General features: G+C 39.3%; 1 protein-coding gene and 2 pseudogenes across 1 annotated transcript; 1 reads left to right on the top strand and 2 right to left on the bottom strand.

The window, feature by feature from the left end:
* Nucleotides 1–8,121: 8,121 nt before the first annotated feature.
* On the bottom strand, nt 8,122–9,414 carry LOC140925815 (uncharacterized; annotated as a pseudogene).
* Nucleotides 9,415–11,257: 1,843 nt separating this feature from the next.
* Nucleotides 11,258–12,144, top strand: LOC140925814 (uncharacterized; annotated as a pseudogene).
* An 8,140-nt stretch (nt 12,145–20,284) lies between these two features.
* On the bottom strand, nt 20,285–20,893 carry LOC140925813 (uncharacterized). The gene has a single exon (XM_073375675.1). It carries the CDS (start codon nt 20,891–20,893, stop codon nt 20,285–20,287), a length of 609 nt encoding a protein of 202 aa, XP_073231776.1.
* Between the last annotated feature and the right edge of the window lie 335 nt (nt 20,894–21,228).

The following is a 21,228-nucleotide window of genomic DNA, read 5'->3' as shown; positions in this document are numbered from 1 at the left end:
TTCAGGTTCTGTCATTTTTCGAGTTCTAACCTCGTTAGAGCTACGTATTTGTGATGTAAGACCAACTGCATTGGTTCTTAAAGGTTTAAGTGATCTAACTACATTAGATTCTACTTTCTCAGTTGTTTTCTTCTTTATCTTCTTAAATCAACTTGCTTGATGCAACGCACATGTGCAATGACTTGACGCATGCGCTCTGTTATCTCATGGGCTCTCTATGCCCCCAGTCATGTGATAGATTTAAATTTCGAAGGCTTACAATTTACTTCAGCAAAAGTAATGCGTGAATAAACATAATTTTCACCATGTGCAAACCTTCAAATTGATTAAGGTGCTAGTGGTTGAGGGTTAGAAGGATGGTCTACAGATTCCTAAAAAAAATTTGTTTGGGCAAATGATAAATAGTGAGGCGAGAGCTTTACAAAATCTATCAAAAATGCAGATATTTGACCTTCTGAGGTCAACTTTGAAATTGCCAGTCGGACATAAAATTTAGTCCCCTCACTTCTCTAAACCCACATTAGGTTAAAATAAGCAGACAGAAAACTGTTGAAATGTTCTTACTTTAAAATCTGCTCTAAAAGACGAGTCAAAAGGCTTTTTTAGCATGATTTTTGGGTCATTCGTCGCTTGACCTCTGGTTTGTAACATCTGCAATATATGTTTATACTTCACGCCCAACATACCGTGTCATCTTTTGACATCTTTAACGGTCGAATATCAATCTTTGATCAGTTTTAGGCGAATTTTATCACGATTGCATCTTTTTCGACGGCTTATGCATTTGTTGAACAATGTTTTCCTATTGCATGAAATATTTTGAATACTGCTACAATGGCACAACAATGCTGGTGCTGTTCGTCACGCAACACTGTCATGTGCATTTTAGTGGAGGAGTGGTGATGCTTGAAAGTACATGTAGTACACCTTGGGTGCTTTCTCTTTTACCAAAACAACCGATTAGAAACCAGTGGAATTATCAAGAGAAAATGAGATGACATTTCGAAGAGAATCAAGAGGCCATTTACATTTCGACCAAAATTCTGACCATTTTTTTGGCAAAGTAGGACATGTATCGAGAATTTTTGGAAATGGAATGGCAAGGACAGACTGGTCAAAGAGGACCACCTCTGGAGGTGGTCCACTTTGACTAGAGAATTTTCTCGTGGACCAAAGCGTTCCATTTATTTTTGGATCAAAATTTTCAAAAATTTTGGCATAATGGAAAGCACCCTAGAAACCCTTTATACATGACTAAATAATTTTGTTTAGGGTTATTTATCACCGAATGCTATGCATTTGCATGGTGGTGTTATTTTACTACATGTCCAGGACCCTTTTGTGTTCTTTTCCTTTCATATATATTTTTTGGAATTTAAAAATCCCAGCGAGATCAAAAGCCCTAATTTGTACAAGATAGCAAAACCCTGAAGGATTCAGGTTGTAAAATGACGTCATCGTGCAATGGCCTTTTTCTTCTTTCTTGCTTGCTCTGTCATTGCTAAACCCTGGTTTGTACTTTAACCACTATGGCATACACTCTGCAACATAATTAACATTGACAAAAAACTGAACCTGTTCACACTACAAGAAAAAAAAATGGAATTTGGCCTTTGCAAAAAAATTGGAAAATTTTGTAAATACCAAAACTTCTAAAAATGCCGACAGCTTTTTGACAAGCGACAAAATCCGCTGTTCCCTTTGACAGCTATCCCTCATTGAGTCATCTTAGCAGGGCTCCCACAACCTCTTTTCATTTGGTTATCACGTGTTTGACCGAGCGTACGTACGTACCTACATACGTACGCGTCTACAGATTGTACAAGTGGGGTAAGGGAGACTATCAAAAGGAAGGGAGGGGTGTCTCAGGCGTGTATTGCCAAGTCCACATCTTTAATGTAGAACATTCACATTATGGTCAATTGACAGCTGTCAAAACAGGATAGCCACTGACCAGTATCCCATAACCATATCGCAGGCTCATATGTCAGCTAATCGAGGTGACGTGATTTATTTGGAAGCTGTCCGCTGACCAGTTAATTGTTTTACTAGATCGTGAACAATGTTCAATCTCATACTTTTAGCTAGTTTGAGAGCACAGGAAAACTGATAATGCACACATATTGGACGTCAATGTTTTGATCAATTGACAGCTGTCAAAACAGGGTACCCGCTGACCAGTATCACTTGACTGTATCGCAGTCTCAGGTGTCAACCCATCGAGGTCAAGTTTTTTTTTAAGTCATCCGCTGACAAGTTACTAGTTTTCAAGTGATCGCAGACTCAAGATCAATTTTTTTTGAATTCGTATGAAATATGTTTTGTTTATATGCCGCGCAATTAAAATTTTGATTGCAAACTGACCTCAGAAGCGAAAATTCAGCCAGCTGTTACAGGCAGGGAAGACAGTTGCTTTTGACTTTTCTCACCATGGTCATGCATTGGTCACACTCTACGTCCAATTTTTATGCCCTGATTGGTCAAAATTTGACAGGTGAGGTCATGCTCTAAATTTATGCAGCATCTTGAATCTCATTTACTTTTACAGCTGAAGCTGACACAGTTTTCTGTAACTTGTGATGTTTTTAACTGTCTTTTCCACTGGATGTACAAAATAAAATTCAGCTGCTGTCAGGAGTCTTCTGTTATTCACGGCTAGTTTGTTAATTGGGATTTTGGTTGAGAAATACATCGCTTGTCAAAGTTGGAAATCCGATTTGGGATGGCATCGTTTTCATTTTCACCTTCCTTGATGTGTAAGAGGGTTGCAAATTAAGTCTGAAGCGATACTGGCCTTACTTGATACCTTTTAGGAACTGCATCTCGAATGGTAAGCCAGAGTAATTATTGTATTTGATGTTTGTTTTTTGTATCTAATTTAATGAAGTCGAGCATAGTTTATGCGGGTATTTAGTTTGTGCACGTTTGTAAGATTTGAGACAATGATCTGACTGAGTATCAGGTTTGATATAAGCTTACGCAACTTTAAAAAGCCTTTAGACAGTTTCTCACCGCAATAGAAAGAAAACGTTCCAAAGAATATTTAGTTATAATTCTGGCTGTAAAAGAAAGCTTTGAGCGATTTTCTTGCCTCGAGTTTGTCTTTGAAAAAAGCAAACCGGCTGGGAAGCCGGCTCAAAACATAAACTTAAGCTTGAAGCTTGAAGACTCAGGATTTTTTACGGACACTTTAATACTTATGTTCCTGAATGAAAGTTGTTGTCTCTGGATATGTTTCACTGAATTATATTTCTTTTATTGATTGTTAGTGGTCTCTCTTGTAATTTTAATTGCCGTGCCGATTGTTTTCAGTCATTCAGTGAACATCGCTTGCAGGAGTACTCAAAATGCCACGCATTAAACCATTACATAAAAAATAAACATAATAAATTCTTCATTCTGTTGGAGTATAACTCTGTTAATGGTAATTGAAACACTCACCACAGCACGCACTACAAAAGTGAGAACCGAATGGCAGTATAGGTGATTTTGGAAATTTTTTTAACAGTTTAGCTGAAAGCCCACACGTTCTTCCATCGTCCTGAATATTGAATGAGTGCAAATTTGTATTGTGAAATGCTGCTTTCTGTCCGAGGTCTGCATGATAAAAACGGTGCCTCTTACTACTATTTCACCTCAGATGTGATGTATAAATGGTATAAAAGGTTGGTTTATACGCACCCAGATTTGTTGGCAAGATTTTGCAAAGTAAACTTGTCGAACGCAAAAAATTTGGCCTGATTTTTTTTCCAGATCTAATTAATCTATGCCGTGCTCAAGAGCCATTATGGCTCTTAAATGTGATCGAAGATGATTATCAGGTTTTGGGTGTACATATGAGGCTATCAACTCGATGTAAGATTTTGTTCACTCTTGGGCTGTTTGCAAATTATTTTTCTCTAAAATCGTGTAGCCTTTCCCTTAAAAGTCACATAAATGTGCTCTAAAGTTAATTGAAATGTGGAATACAATCAGGGCCTATAAACCTCCTAAAATAAATGTGAGACTATGGTATGCTCGATTACCAACCACTGTTTAACAAATGAAAGGCTCATATCTCGAAGCATCAGTACAGAAATTTTGATAACCTTTCTATATGAAACAAGAGCTGATTACGTGCACAAAAATTCTTGTAGAACAGTTTACATCCAGTAAGTGTATACAACTTGATTAGGGCCCTGTCTGCAAATGAGACAGGCGAAATTTTTCGTGTAACCAATAAATAGGGTTTCAAAAAAACAAGAAAGAATCATTGTTGCAGGCCCTAATCAAGTTGTATACACTTACTAGATGTTTTCTTCGTTCTGTGGCTCATCAGCTGCAGCAACTCTTTTTGCAGCAAGGTGTGGAAAAAACTTGCAACGTGGTGAGACATCAGAAAGCTGGAGGCACCAAACTTAAACGACCCATCCGCGTTTCTGGCCTTCCTCCTCGGCTTAGAAACATAAGAGGGATCTGCTTTGTGCCCAGTCCTTTTGCCGATTTGGAATACTTCTGTATGGTGTTGTTTCTGGCTCTCGTTCAGTCAGGTTCTCTGAATACTCATGGATTTCAATGCCTGGCATGCTTCAATATCTTCTACAGGATTTTCTACAGTGGCAGTACCCTGTTCTAGCTTTGTTGCAAAAGATGTAATTGCCTTATCGAAAAGCGTTTCATTCTCTAGAGCATAGCTGTGCCTTCCGACATCAAGATGATTTTGAAGTGAGAAAAATCTTTGGAAGGACTTTATGCATCCCTTTTCAGGACATGAAAATAGTTTATCGTGACACTCTTGGTCCTCGTCACTCAGTTCATTTGAAGCTTCTGTTATGCCCAATCTTAATTGGACATCTTGCTGCGTGAAGGTTACTTTTCTCCGTAGTGTGATGGTAGTAAATTGAGCTTTAGGGATTTTGGCTTTCTTCAGTATGTTTAGCACTGGTAGAGTAGCTTTCTGGCAAAGTAAACTGACTCCATGGGAGGAATTTACCAGGGCCAACTGTGTATGATCTCCAGACTCCTTAACTGCTATAGTCAATATTATTGATATTCAACATTATTGATGAGGCTAACACCATCCCACTTTACAGGCGCAGACTTGGGAATATCTAGTTTATCGCATAATGTAGCCCTTACTCCAGACACACCACCAGCTGACTCTATGGCATTCTTCAATTGATCAGCAGTCTCCACATCTTGACCAGAGTTATGATATATTCAAACGTGATTGTTGATAGTTGCTGCTTTGCGGTCACACTACCCTTGGCCTCCTGTGGGTCTGAGAAATCTAGTTTCACATTAATGTGGTACATGTTAGCTACCTGCTGAATTGCAAGTAACGTGGATGCACCTTGGGAGCATCCAGCATTATCTTGCCTAAAGTACACACAATTTACATCATCAGGCATCGCTGTCTTGAGCTGCTTCAAAACGTCATCGATGATAGCAAGAACTGTGACGCTGTCTTGGTTACAGCTTTCAAGAATTTGTAGAAATGTTAGCATTTGAGGTTGACCCTCTGAATTTCTTAAGACAGTGGTAGTGTGCCACGAAATACCTCGTTTGCCAAACCAATCAGATTGGCTCTTGTGATATTTTCGTGGGAGGTATCTCGTGAGCCACTCCAAGACTAGAAGTATAGAGTGAGTGTCTAGCGACTTTAACAAATCCAACTGTGCTTTATCTCAGTTGATTGATCTGAGTAAATGAGCTTTCCACGGTTCAATTTTTTGTTAGCCATAGAAACGACATATTTCATCTCATCTTTCGCTCCAGTTAAAATATCAACACTTTCCAGGGCGGACTCAATTTCACTAACACCCTCACATCTAGAATTGTGCTCATGATCACAGGTGCTGACAAAATCGGGATCACTCTGGTAACTGAGGCGTAGCCCCAACAGTGATCTGGAACTTGGTGATACATGTGTCTGCAATCAAATGGTAATGGTGGGAAAGTATTACTTGAATTTCCACTGACAGTGTTTTAAAATTTCAATTTCAATCAAGTTAAGCTGAGCACAAAGTCGGTGAGAAGTCACACCAAACTGTAAGTCATTTCATTCACATGGATTTACCCTTTGAGCGACAGTACGTGTAAATGAATACCCCCAGGGAGTTTTATTCGTTAAGTTAAGAGTCTGTACATTATTGCTTTGCAAGAAGTCATCTTTATCTGTTCAGGGTAAGGTAATAGACTTCAAGTAATGTAGCAGATAGAGTGTCAGAAAATAGCTCAAACTAACAGCTCTGCTCTGGTCTTTTGGCCATGAGAGGCCTTTGTTGTGGGGTTGTCACTTAGTTTTTGGATGACATCTGCTGATCCTTCAAACGCGTTTGCACCCTCTGCTGAGACATAATCAAGTCCTTGAAGGGATTTTCACACATACTTTAAGTATCCTACAGGGTGTAGTACGGCTCATAGGAACAAAGCCAGTCTCTTGGCAATGGCTATGATACTGTTGGACAATCAGGTCGGGAACCATGGTCCTCAGGACATTTGGAACCTTGATCTCGGGGTTGGAGGACAACTTCAAGATATTCTCACCAAATCTTGCATTACATACTGACTGGTGATGACTGTCAAAAAGTGGTAAAGTTTCTCTGGTGAGACTTTCATTCTTCTGTTTTCAACTAAAGGAGCAGGAGAGCCGTGTCTAAGGGTATCACTTATCTTAAGCCATAGATTCACTCTATCTTTTTTGCAGGCACAAAAAGCATACCAGATAGGGCTTCTGTTCACGCATTCAGGTCAACCTGCAACACGCCCATCTCTAAACAGGAGAGTTGCGTATCAAATATGTGTTCATACTATGGTGGATAGCTTTTTGTGTCTGCACATAAATTGTATGCCTTCGAAATTTAATTATTTTGTAGACAAAGAACAGAGCAGTATCTCCCCAAATCATTTTGCAAGATATTTAGAGGTTGTAACAAAAGGCTGTGATGGGTTAAAGACGGTACAGTAATCATTGTTTGCACGTGAGGCTTTCAAACCCATGTCATAATTGAGCACCTCAAATGGCGATTTCAACGGATTATGGTTATTTCCATATTTCTCTGAAATAAAAGGATATTTCACCAAAAAAACTAGGCAGTGATTTTAGTTAGACGCTAGCCTTTCTAACATTAAAGTATCACAGGAATCGAATTTTCCACCCTTGCCACAATATGTTTGATTTTTACCGACAGGTGCTCTTAACATTGTTTGAGGAAAACTGATGTTGATCATTCTTGAGCCTTAAAGGGTTAATAATTTTTTAATTCTTCCATAATCAAAATGGTGTAGTCAAGGGGATGCTTACCAGCAATTTTCTATACAGTTGTAATTCTGGTTTGTTATTGAGTATTGAATTTAAAAAAAACTGCTTCAAGGAGCACCCCTGATACGCCAGGAGTTAACATAATACATACAGTTCATGTAACAAAGAAAACACTTTTCAAAAAGTTTCATGTAGGCCAACCAGTGTCTTATATGTCAATGGATGTAGCACCGTAAAGATGTTTTTTTTACTTGTTGCAACGAAATGGTCATCATGTTTGAATAATGCTACAATCCTGGTCAAAAGGTTTTGGGGCACCTCCCCTTTTTCACGTGTTTTTGTATGGAATTTGCAGCCAACCTGCAATACACACTATAAACATGGCCTTAACAAGATTCCCCCCCCCCTCCGAACAAAGTAGAGGTCCGTAACGTTTGCAAGATATGTAAAAAGTGTTTGACTTGTAACACCCAACACTGTTGATGGAAGGAGGGGAAAAAACTTGAATTACATTCTCATCACCTGAAACACAGTGTCCTAAACGTTTTGACCAGGATTGTAGGCTGTTTATGTTAGCCTATGGCAAGGTGGACAGAACCAATCTCCTTCAGGCAGTTATTTCATCCTTAAATATTACATATGGTACCATTTTATCTGGCATGTATCATTGTCACACCCGATAAATGTGCTTCCTCCCACATGTCGCTGACAGTAGCACTAAGACCCTTCGACGTCGTCTTCATCACATGTTGATGATGGTGAGTTAATGTGGGCGTGAACTTCACAACATGGACGTATATAACACCTACCATTTCAGGCAAAAGGCATTTGCTGAAAAGTCGGTGGCAGCACGTAGTGAATTGGCCTGAAGCTCTGGGTCATGAAGAATTCGCTGCGAAAAGATCTTGTGTTGTCCACACTACAAAGTCGCAATATTTAACCTCAGAGATAAATGTCCGTGCTTGAACTTGGTAGTAGTGAGCATGGCATTTGTCCAGGTAAATGTTACCAAGTTCATCTTTTTTTAAACAAAAGTTTTTCTTGCCAGCAGTATCAGAGATTACTGCATCTTTATAGACATATCAACATTTTGTTTCACATACACCCTGCCCACAGCATTTGCAATTTACAAACCCCTCAGGGGAAGCTCCCAACTATGGCCACCGTGGATCAATATTCAGACCACTGTCTGAAATTGTTAAAGACTCGTGGAATTGATTTATGGATTTCTGGTAAGCTTCACGTGCCCTACCCTCATCTCTACATCCCCACTTTGTGGCTGCAGTTGAAAACTTATGGGCTTCAGGGTAATAATAATAGTAATAAGTGTAACATATTGACTTAACCAGACTCTGTAGGTTTTGCTGGATTTGTGCTGCAAGCCGAACATCCATGTGCTTTTTTCTTGTGTGTAAGTGGTGGAATCTCTAACTCTAACACCAGACTCCTGAGCAAAAACATTGCACCAACATGAGAACAAGCTTCGCACAATTCTGCCATACAATCACAGTGAGCTGCTCTAACAGTGCCATCTTTTTTGGCCAAAAACCACACTTTAAGAGGGGTATCCCTGGCTCTCTGGTGGTTTACCTGTTCAAGGTATCCCATTAAAAATGCCAATTAAGAAAACCCTGCCACTTGTATATGTCTTTCAAAACAATGAAGTTGAAAATAGAAGAATCAATCCCATTTTTTAAAAGTGGCTAGCTGTGTAGCGGTTCAATCTTATCTTTGGTTCAAAGCTCATTATCACACATTAATATACCCAGAAAGAGAAAAACAAAATTGAAACCAAGGATGAACTGAACTACTGCAGATATTTTACAATATTGATCCAAATAAGTTCTTCAACTCAGAATGAAACAACACAGCCTTCAAATCAGCTGAGTTCAACACTTTATTTGTATCACCTGAAAGTAGTTTTACACATAAACTAAAATCTGTCACTGACAAAACTAGAAATAACATGCAGTGAAAATGTTAAGACAGGGAACAACGAACTTAATAAGGTCATCTTCACTCACCCTCCCAAACACTACAACTTTATCTGAACCAACGCATTGCATGGGGAGGGTGTTCACCCAGCCAGAGACGAAAAAATTATACGCATCCATTGACTTGTATGCCTTCATTTGGCTTTTTGTTGCCCATGAGGTTTGCAAGACTAAATAACTCACATAATAATTAATTCCACATTTTCTGTGTAATCAATGTTCTTTAATGAATAAGTGTTGAACTTACGTACACTAACTTTTTCCCATATCTTAAATTTGCTGGGCCATCTAGACCCACAAAATAATCTGAAAACTGCATGTTTTCGTCCAGCGCACTCTGTATGGCAGCCATCTTGACTGTCTGGTGGTCCCCCAACATTGCGCTGGCAGATAACGTAGTGATTTTTGGTCACGTGGTTTCAAACAAAGAATAGCATGAGTTAGAAGAAACATGACTGCAGTATGATTGAATTTTATCATAGCAATATATGATACATCTTTAAGGAGGAGGGAAAATATCGAATTTACCAACGAAAGATGCCACTTATAAGGATCCAACAGGATACAGGATGGTTCTAACTAGACATTTAATAGCTTGGATGAGAGATAAGTCTACTACAAACTGGGTCACATGTGTTGGCTTTATTCAAACATACAGAGTTTTCGTCTTTAAGGCTTCTTCGGTGTAGAAAAGTTTAAAATCAAAACCTGGATAAAAATTACACAATTTGAAATGGGTACATACACACATGCAAGGTGAAAAACAAATACAGGGTTATGATATCAATGTTGCCAATTGCTGCTTCAGGCAGTAAAGCACAACTCAGCTAGGTCTCACAAGTATGTTTAGTCAGAACTAGAACTAGAAAAACATGGCGGGTCATACACACATGTCATACATAGTTTCCAGGCCCTTACGGTTCCAACCAACTCGCGGGCTCATAGCAATGTAATATCAACATCCTTCTCTCTCAAATAAAATCAAGTAAAATAAAATAAAGCAAAGATGAATAATACAGACAAGTTCAGTTCTTTGTCTAAGTGTCTCTTTGATAGTTAAATATAAATTCTTTGCAACGTGCACAAATGTTCAAGAAACTAAAAGTTGAACTCGTAATCTTTGAACCAGTCAGGTTCCTTCCTGATTCGCTGTGGCCTTGTCAGACTGCTTGAGCTTGTTTTGTCTGTTGGTGTCCTGCGACTTCTCAGTGTCCATGTGCCCTTGTAGTTTGTGTGAATTCAATGCAGAAGCAGGTGAGGAGGATTTCTCTAGTGACATCTCAGGTGTTGTAGGGCATAGGTGCACTCTGTTTCTCCTGTATACACCATCTTTCCCGTCTATTATGTAGGATCGCTTGCTGTGCTCAGTCCGCATGGTGCCTCTTCTCCATTCAGGTCTCCTTCCTTCCTTCTATTGGTAGTAAACTGATTGACTAGGGGTGAGTCGCTTCAGGTTTCGGGCACCTTTGTTGTAGTTACTCTTAGTGGCAAGGCAGCACTTGGCTCTTTTCATCATAACTTATTTCTTACTTGGGATGCTCTTGGTTCCTGTAGACGGTAGCAGTGATCGAGTATTTTTGCCAAACATCATTTCGGCAGGGCTTATGCCTGTATCCTGGCGAGGCGTGTTTCTCAATTCCAGTAGGGCTTCATATTGATCAGTGCAATCTCGTAGTGCTTTACACATCATTGTTTTGGTCATCTTCACTGCGGCCTCCATTTTTCCATTTGACTGGTGACTAGTGCAAAAAACTACTGTTTCTTTGTGTGGTTGAGACAATATAGTTCTCGTCCCAATTTCAGGTTATGTCAAAAAGCCGGATAGAAAAATCAGAGAGTTTATCTGCAGAAAATCTCAACCATTGGAATCGATCCTGTTTTGATAGAGGGGAAAAGCTTCGAGTCAGACTGCCTTCCACCTGTAGAATCTACTGATCTTATTTGTTATTTGGTTCTTGAAACTAACTTCTACACGCAAAAGTAGTTGAAGTCTTTCCAAAGTCTAGAGGCATATAATCAAATGGTGTCGGGCTTCGTTTCCAACATAGAGGGACATATAATCTCAAACTAGTTTGTGGTTTTAGTGAAAGTGCGGCATTCACACTGCATGATTGAGGCCTTGATACCAATTTGGATTATTACGAGAATGGATGGGACCATCAACTGTGCTCATTGTTTGGGATGCAAGGCGGGATTAGCTGAGTCATGTTTCCATATAGCCAGCTTGCTTTTTTATCTCGAGACCTGGACAAAGTTAAATGGACGGTTATCGTGTACTGAAATGAAGTGCTCCTCGATACTGCGAAACTTTGCAAAAGAGGTTGAATATTCCAGGGTCCAAGACAAATCAGCTAAAAAAAGGAAAGCTGACCTTGGTTGAACAATAGAGAATATCTATCCAATGACCACCACTCTTCTGTGGGCTCAAACGTCTTTACTGAAAGCCCTGTTCAGAAACCGAAAGTACCAGTGCCGACACAAGTGGAAGTGGAATGCTTTTACTCTTATCTAATTAGCAAATGTAAAACAAAGCCTGTAGTGCTGAGTTTGATGCTCCCCTATGCTGACAGCTACGTGTTGCTCAGTCGCAAAATCCCTTCTGTGATGGATTCGTAGAATTGCCCTGCAATGAGCTGATAAACCTTTGCCAAAGAACTAACACTGATATAACCGAGGAACAAATCATACTCAATTGCACAGGAAAGTGGGACAAACCTTTTTAAGCATAGGGAAGGGAGAATTGGTGCTTCCCAGAGTAAGGCTGCAGCACATTCAGGCCCCGCATTGCCATCGCAGTCTTTGATTCAAGGGATTTGTTACCCGGAACTGCACAAGTTAAATACCAAGGCCGTGCGTCACGGGTGCAAGCATGAAGCCTCGACTATCCGTGCCTTGAGGAATCCATGAAAAAAACTCATGTGAACTTTAAGATTGTAGAATGTGGTCTCTTTATTAATCAAGAATGTCCTTGGATACACGCTACCCCTGATTGTCTGTGCTCATGCGATTGCTGTGATGATGGTTGTGAGGAAATCAAGTGTCCTTACTGCATAGAGAACTGTGATTTTGATTCATATGTTTCAAAACCCTCCTCTTGAACATTTCTGGGCAGTTCACCGCTCAACAGAAATGAATACTATTACCAGGTTCAGCAACAGCTATGTAGCACTAAGCTAAACTACAACTACTTCATTATCTGTGCTGTGAATGAAGCAATTAATTACCTCAAGTTTGTCCAAGCAAAAATTCTTCCAGACAAAGAACATTGGAACTAAGTTTTAGCCAAGTTATAGAAATTTTGGAGAATTTGTGTTTTGCCTGAGGTACTTGCTCGATGGTACACAAGAACAGGGAATCTATCTAGAGATGGGGCACTACGGGTTTATGCTGTGTGGTATTGCAGACAGGATACTGAGGAAGATACCATCAAGTGCTGTAATAAGATTGTGCCATTCAGCAATTTCACTTGTTATGCTTGGGTATTGATGCTATCTTCAAGACCTGGTACTGGTGAGGATCGAAGCAACAGTCAGCTAGTTTAATAAGTGAAGCTCTGAAGATGAACTCAATCTGTACTTGTAAAACTGTAGCCAAGGAAAGCGGCAAGCTGCTAAAGTGCACTAACGTGGACTGCCCTGACGAGATGTTTTTCTGTTTGTAATGTCTGGGAAGGAAGAGAATGCCAAATAGCAATAAAGTTTGGTTTTGTCCAGCTTGTATGGTGAGTAATGCACAACAGCCAACACAACAGAGGGTACAGCCACTAAGCCAGCAGCCATGCATGTTACAGCAACACCGGGCCAACTGTCACGTATGACTCAACAAACACCAAGCCAACTGTCACATGTCTCAACAAACACCAAGCCAATGGTCACGCACTTCACAATCCACAACAAGCCAACAGCCACGCAAGTGTCAACAAACACCAAGCCAACAGCCATGCATGTCTTGTCAAACACCAAGCAGCAGTCAGATAAGCCACAACAAAAGCAGAACCAACAGAGTCCTAGAATTGAAGAAGTAAGAATTGTGAAAACTGTCTTAAGGAATAGGCCTCCTCGTGACAAGTATGGGCCAGAGGGAAAAAAATTTTTCTTGAGTGGAGGGGGTGGGGGGAAGATTGGGTTCATCGTATATAGTTGATAGGTTAGTTACAAACGAGTTGTTATTTTGAAAGAGAAATGATAAAATATTTTGTTAATCAGAAAACTGTGGGCACTAGAAATATTTCATATCTTTTTTAAATTTTCATATTTGTTCTTGAGGAACCAGGCTGTCAGAATTGAGAAAATTAAACCATAACAATTGTTACTTTGTTCGCATGTTCTGATCTTTGTTGCTTTTGGTCATAACAAAATTAAAATTCCTGAAATAGGTGGTCAAGTGTTTTGAGTCTGAAAGCATGAAACTTCAGTTACACTGTTCCTTTGATCCAAGGGTACAATATTATGCAAAGGTTTGTCAAAACAGCACACACTGTAATAATTCTGTCAATCATAGGAATTTTAGCCTCTTGGGAACCAGTGGTGTCACACTGCAAGAAATCAATTGGTAAAATTCCTGAATTGTGTATTTTCTCCTTAGTAGCCCAATGACTCTTTCCATATGCACACAAATGTTGCAATGCTATCGGTTTGCTCGATATCAACTGGGTCCAGCTGGTCTTTGGCTTTAGTAAATGCTGGAATAGCAAGTTCAGGTTTGTGGAGTATTAGGATTTCCTGGATAGTAAACTGCCGGTCAGCCATAACTAAATCTCCTGGTAGTAGCTTTTTGAGAGTGCCACAATTGTCTGTTAAATACTTATCAGAAGTCCTTCCCCCCCGTCCCCTAAGAGTGTTAGACAAATAAAATGCTCCCTTGTGGAGTTATTCCAACCAAAATGTTGACAGTGTTATGACTCTTATATTTTGAATCCGCGTCTGTGCTGGGGCCATGAGATTTGAAGGTGTCGTAACAAGCACCTTGAAGCAGTCTGTGCTGTATATGCTTGTTTCTGCTTAAAAAGGGTGTGGACTACAGGTTTTCACTGTATCACTTCAGAGCCAAAATGACAACAATAAGAACTAACGGTAATTGTTCGTTTATCTAGCATCAATCCATGCATACATATATTTGATGAGACAATCAATCCATGCATACATATATTTAGTGAGACATTCATTGTTGTATACTAATTAAATTAACGGTTGCACAAACAGATTGTATGGGGCCCCCTTGTGGTTAAGTAAGATGTTTTTACGGGGATTTAATTTGGTATAAAAGCAATGAAGATTAAGGTCAAAGATCTGAGTTATAAAGCTTTCTTTGCTCACATTCTCACAAACTGTACATTAACCCATTAAGCTTTCTGATTCTATAACATTCACTTACAATCGTAAGCATCCAGAAGTTGTCCTATCACACTCAGGGGAGGTAACTGAGTGGAACCACCAAAGCAAGCATTTTAATTCTTACTAAAGGTGCAGTAAATCCTTTTTATATATTATATTTCTTTAGATACGTTCATCTACTTACCCACAATAGAAAAAAGGATATCAGGATTGACCACCTCCCCGGCGTTTGCCCCAGTGAGGTTTTTGCTGACAAGTTCTTCGTTTTTGTGGAAGCAGCTCAGCAAAAGGCAAGCTGCTGATGTCGGATTGAGCTAGCTCTGTGCTGTGGCAAGATTGCCTTGAAAAAGGTAAACCCCTTTCCCTTTTGATAATTCAATCATCTGAAAAACAATTGCAAATTTTACTAGTAGTGAGTTAGTTAATTTAGTTTATCTGAAGGGAAACTATATCAACACTGATACCAATGCTTTTTCTTACACAGAAAAGGCAAGTTAAAAGTGTGGGAGCTGTGATGTAAGTACTCATGTCACGTAGCGGGGAGAAAGATTTCACATTTCTTCATCCCTTAAAGGTATTAGTGCACAAAACACGAACCAAAAAAGGTTTAACAAGGCCTTCTTTTTTTTTCCCAAGTCATAGTATTTGCCTTAACCGAGAGAGTTAAGGTGTAATCGTGTCATTATCAGTGGCATCTGTGTTAGTATCCTAGAGGTGTACTGTACAGATGCAAAAAAGCTGCTCTTGGAATCTGTTTTATGCACAGCCACTTTTTAAAAGTGAGATCTGGTATAATGAAATATCACACCTTTCTTAAAAATACACAGAAAGGAAAAAGAAATGGTCACCCAAATGTTAGAGATACAGTAGCAAGGGCAGATCACTATTCTTAAAAGTAGTAGGTATTTTGCCTTAAAGAGCTCGGCAACAGCTTGTGGCAGCTTTCCGGGTTTGAGTTGTTGCTCATATTGCCCTTCCACTAAAAGCAGAAGATTAAAAGAGAAATTAAGGGCCAGTTCCTACGTGAAAAATATTGCTAACATCTTACATCAAGTAAAACATTGAATTATTTAAGGCTTACTGGATTACCATAGATTATAGACTATTAAACTTTGTTTGTTACAGCGGTGTATCTGCACTTAAATTGAGAGGCACTTTCACCATTACCAACAGGCCCATTGATTAGGGTTCTCCCTAATTGTTTTAAGCGGAAAAGGTAAAAGATCTTTTCAAATCCGTAAATCAGTATTTTATTTTTCTTTCACATCTTGATCTTTAAGAATTCCAAGCAATCTCAGACAGTCATAAGAGGTGTTACAGGTAGTGAATTTTACTGGTTACCGCCTGTAAAGGAGAACCCTCAGACCAATACTAAATTCTGTGCAAGCCAGGGATTTTCCCCGGATATGTCACTTTGCACTGGCATGCATGCACTGCTGATTTCTACAATATCATATCCAAATATCCATGCATTTGAAAATTTTTTAAAGTCAAAAATCCATTTGTAGGTGGTGGCTTTTTGAAATAAAGTGATAACTCGAATGTAAAGCATTAATAATTATACATTCAAATACCTTGTTTTTTTGACTAGGAAATTTCCTCCCTTAGCTGTCTGATGGTCACAAGGTGCTCTTCACATTTAAGGGATGAAGCTGGCGTTTCACTTTAGACATTATTTATGAACCGTGGTCTCTTATCACTAAGGGTAGGTCTTTCATGCTGTCACCCACCTTGACATGAAAAATTGCTGAAGTTTGTTCGTTGGTTACGGCTGCCAAATGTAGGTGATTCTTGACAGCTGGAAAATGACCAGTGTTTTGGTCGTTTCCCACCAATGGTACTTCGAGGATGCTGTGGCTGAGGAATAGCCACACAATGAGATACAATGTCATCACCAAAGTTGTCATCATTTTCTAATGAAATTATGTCATCATTTTAAGTGTCTGATGGCATGTTAATTGTGCTGTTTGCCCACGAGGTCATCTCAGTAAGTACTCTATCGTCTCTTTCCTTGAGAGCTGCTCTTTCTCTGTCTTTTTCTTCTTTCTCCCTGTCTTTCTTTTCTGTTTCCTTTTCCAATTTCTTCTCTTTTTCAGCTTTGGTTTTCTCTTTCTCATTTTTTCTTTTTACCCTGCTCAGTACGTGCTTGGGAATCTTCTTTATTTGCTGACTTCTCTCTTTCTTCTAGTTTCTTTGCTTCACCCTCTGCACTTTTGCTTGCGTCTTTCTTTTTCTGTTTTTTTCTGTTGCGAAGACTTGCCTGGAGCTGTTGCCTTCTTAAGCAAACCCTTTCTCCTCATCACTTCTTCTTTGTCATCTGCATTTCAACAACAAACAAGCAATTGTTACTCTTTGTGTTGGTGAAGTTTACTGTCTTCAAATTAGTGTCACACCTGTAACTAACAATATATTGTCCTTACTTTGATCAAATTAGTACTTACTTATTCCAAAAGTATGCATCAGCGAAAAAATATTAAAGCATATAGCGAATACGTTATATGGTGGTATTAGACCTGTCAATTTATGTCTATCATATAGTTACATAGTTACCTGTATGTTAATATTACATGTATTTTATGTATAACAGAAAGTTCCATTGTCCTTAGTATATTTGATTTACAAATGAGAGGGTTAAGGGCCTCCCAAGTTAGTGCCACAGCAATGCAACTTGGTTTATAAAGTGTATTCAGTATAAACAGTTTAGAACAAGATGACCAACCACTTTCAAAGCAACTGAACACAGGTAGTACTGGCCATTGGTATGCTTTGCCTCCTTTCTTCCATCATCCCTTGTCGTAATCTCTTTCGCAGAGCAAATTGCAAGGATACCACAAATTGAATGAGGGTATATTCTGTCAGGTATGAATTACAAAATAAAAATATTACCAAAAAAACTAACAAGAGGTGATCCGATGAAAAAATTAAAGACAGCAAGCCAGGGACAGTTGTCAGTTTTTAGCTGCCTAGCAATACCGTACCTAATTTAACTTAAGACGCAAATTTCAATCTACCTTCTATTGCATTTCAAAATAAATTTTAGCCCACCTTCCATTTTAAAAAAGCACCAAACTAAATAGAAAGTTAATTTTGAGCAAAAAAAGAATTTGAAAGTAATATTTTGATTGCCATGGAATTTTTTAAAAGAAATTATGCACACTAACAACTGGAATACTAATGTAGCACATGGATGTTTTCCTCACCAAAATCATATAACTGTATCAATGGCCATTACCAGCAAGTGCTGTACTTCATAACTAGCATTCAAAAAATAAACACGATGGAATTGTATCCTAGATGTCTAGGAAGGGTCATTACAACGGTAATTAATAAGTGCAGAGCACTTTTTAGAATGAGCATAAGTAAGAATCGATGCGAGGATGAAATTGGAACTCTGTAGGAATACATGGCCATGCTGGCACCTTCATGCTACATGTCAGTTATAGGCACTAATTGCCATCAAACTGCACATCTGAAACGGACTTGTACAATTTCCAACACAAAAGATGATAGTTTTTCTCCAAGAGAGTCATTGCATTCATCAGATAATTACTGGTGTTTTATGTTCACTCGATTCGATTCGATTCACTTCACTACATTCAGCTTCATTGAACTAAAGTTTGATGGCCTTATTATATTCATGCACCAATACATACTAGTAACTAAATAAGCTTAATGGTTACAACCCTTGATCCTCTGATCGAGGTGGAGCCATGTTTATTATTTTTGACTTCGAAGAAGAGCGGCTCATGTCAAAAAAACGACATTTTATCTACTGCAAAGTTATGTTTAGTCACCCTAAAGGCACGCAGTCTTCTAACGTGAAGCAAAAATTTGTTCGCCCTTTTCCTAAGGCGCCACATGTCAACATCTCTCCTGAACAGACTGGTAACCAGATGCATATATTTGACTTGTGCATCACATGTACTTGTTCACCAAATCCATAATATGGCCAATCAAGTGGCCAATCAGGCCAAGAAGAAGAAATGCAGAGGTCCATATTTGTAATATTTATCGGATGGAAGTCTGTTACAAAATGTACCGTGAAGTACAAAGCATAGATGGGACACGACAATAAGACGCACTTTTGCTGAAGTTGGTGAGAGTGATGTTCCTGTAGAGCAGGTTGATTTGGTGGAAGCAAGTCGACAAGGACTTGCAGATGTGGACAGTGTGGAGTGTGTGTGTCCAGAGACCAGCTGCTCTCAGATTTTCGAATCTGTCGCATCTGATTCTCTTTTGGAGGACTATTACTTTCAAGGTAATTTTGTTTCCACCACAGAGAGTGACGGCTCAAGGTGCACTTGGTTTTGGAACGATCACGAAGATGAGTCGTTCGAAACAGAGCTGACAGCAGCAGAAGAACCAGCTCTACTTACTAGTTATGAGTACAAAGAAGACCAAAGTACTCAATTTGCGGACGATTTCCTTGAAGAAATTGAAATACCCAAGGACATATCTGAAAAGAACCAAGAGGACACTGAAGATCACCTTGTCGAGGACATTGCAGACAAGCCTTTTTATGCTGGTTCTCATCTGATGCTTGGCATCAGTCTGTTGTTGATTGTTACTTTCGCTGTTAGACATGCCCTTTCCGGAGTTGCACTATCTGATTTGCTCAGGCTGATTGAGATGCACTGTTTTACCCAACTTCTGTGCAAATACATCGAAGTTGTTACGTTACTTTGTTAAGAAACTCAGAAGCCCTATTGAACTTCACTATTACTGTTGTTTCTGTCAGGAGTACTTTGGACCGGAGAAACCACAACATGTGCAAATACAGCTTGTTTGATGGACTTTGTCAAGAAGGAATCACAGCTGCACTATTTTATTGTTATACCCTTTGTACACCAGCTTGAATCAATAATTCAAGGTATGTAGTGTAGAGTAATGAAGCACTTGTCAACAAAGAAATGGAGATGGTGCTACAATATTCATTCAGGCCAAAATAATCCAACTTTTAACAAATTTACCTGAGTTCTATCTAGCTTGACCATCAGAAAAATGCAAATTCACTTCACTTTGACAATCCCATGTCAAAAAGTACTATCCAAACTAGACCATGTGCAAAACAATTGAAAGATGAGTCATGCTCATACTACTGGGTGGTGAAGTTGAGCCTAAAAGCCTTGGATGTTTTCTAGTATAATCAAATAGCGGTAACTGAAAGTGAACATAAGAACACTATTCAGTTTCCATGTTTGCGAGGGAAATATTGTCCTGACATCTTACATTGTATTGCTTTGTTAATGTTTTTCAATATTGTTTCCACTACAAGAACGTGCATAAACCCATTCTGATTATTATTTTTTTGAGAGACAACAAAATGTATATATATCATGCAGTTTTCATGTAAATTTTAAAGGTCTGGAAAATGCAGCAGAGGATATGCTTCTTTACTGCAAGTTTCGGAAGAGGAAGAGTAAACACTATATTGAAGACATATTTGACAGTGCACTCTACAAGAAGCATTTTGATTGTGGTGGATATTTCCATGAGACAGACCCTGCAGCATGAGAAAATGAAATACATCTCTTGTTCATGATAAACACAGATGGTGTCTTTTTCTTCCGCTCCTCCAACTTTGGGCTTTGGCCAGTGTATTTTGTAATAAATGAACTGCCCCCTGAGAAGAGGTACTGTTAAGAATGTCTCTTTTCTTATTGACTGACTTACCGAACAACCAACTGACAAAGTTACACATTTTCAATGCATTTTCACGCATCTTGTCGTTCAGCTACTGTGGCAGTAACTGTCTTTGGCTTATTCTTCTTGAAGGGTCTTCTCAGGTATGAGATCACTCCGACTGCCCTCGTCCAGCTAGAGAACCTTGACACGTAATCGATTAGGTTGCAAGATTCTTTAACCACAGTAGTGCGTACAGTTGCCTTAACTTCCGGGTCTCCAATTCGAATATTGGGAATCTCTTCTTTTCTGTTTCGAATTTCTTTCTCCCAAAGGAACGCGGGTCCAATGAACCAATTGGACCTCATTAGCTCTTCAGCACTTAATCCTCTCGAGGCGTGATCTGCGGGATTATTCTTAGTGTCCATGTGTCGCCATTTTTTGGTGTCAGTGTTGGATCTGATTATCTGTACTCTATTGGCGACGAACATATGGAATCTTTTGGTGTCGTAGTTTATGTAACCAAGTACTACCTTGGAATCGGTCCAAAAGAACTGTTTAAGATTGGCATAGTTTAATTCTTCTTGAAGCATCACGCCAACTTTCGCGGAAACTACTGCAGCGGTGAGCTCCAATCTTGGTATAGTAGTAATCTTTAATGGAGCGACACGGGACTTTCCCATCACCAACGAGACGTTCATGTTTCCGTCTTCATCCTTCACTCGAAGGTAGGAACATTGTCCGTATCCGGATGTGCTTGCATCAGCAAAATAGTGTAACTAAAAGCTCTTCCTTTGGCTCATCGTCTTCGGCTCGAAGCATCTTGGAATTTGTAACTCCTTGAGACGCAGGAGATCAAGTTTCCACCACTCCCACCTTGGCCGAACTTCTTCAGGCAGAGGATCATCCCAGCTGACACCTCTCCCACATATTTCCTGTAGTATCTTCTTCGCTTTCAAGACCAAGGGAGCTAGAAATCCGAGAGGATCATAGACAGAGGCAACCGTTGCTATTACTCCCCTTCTAGTTAAGGGTT

This window comes from Porites lutea, chromosome 2 (assembly GCF_958299795.1).
Source record: "Porites lutea chromosome 2, jaPorLute2.1, whole genome shotgun sequence".
Taxonomy (NCBI): Eukaryota; Metazoa; Cnidaria; class Anthozoa; order Scleractinia; family Poritidae; genus Porites; species Porites lutea.
The sequence above is the reverse complement of the archived record's forward strand: the minus strand, read 5'-3'. Positions and strand labels throughout refer to the sequence as shown.

What these genes read in the sequence shown, in the direction of transcription:
- LOC140925813 (XM_073375675.1), bottom strand. Translation starts at nt 20,893, where the DNA reads ATGAACGTCTCGTTGGTGATGGGAAAGTCCCGTGTCGCTCCATTAAAG.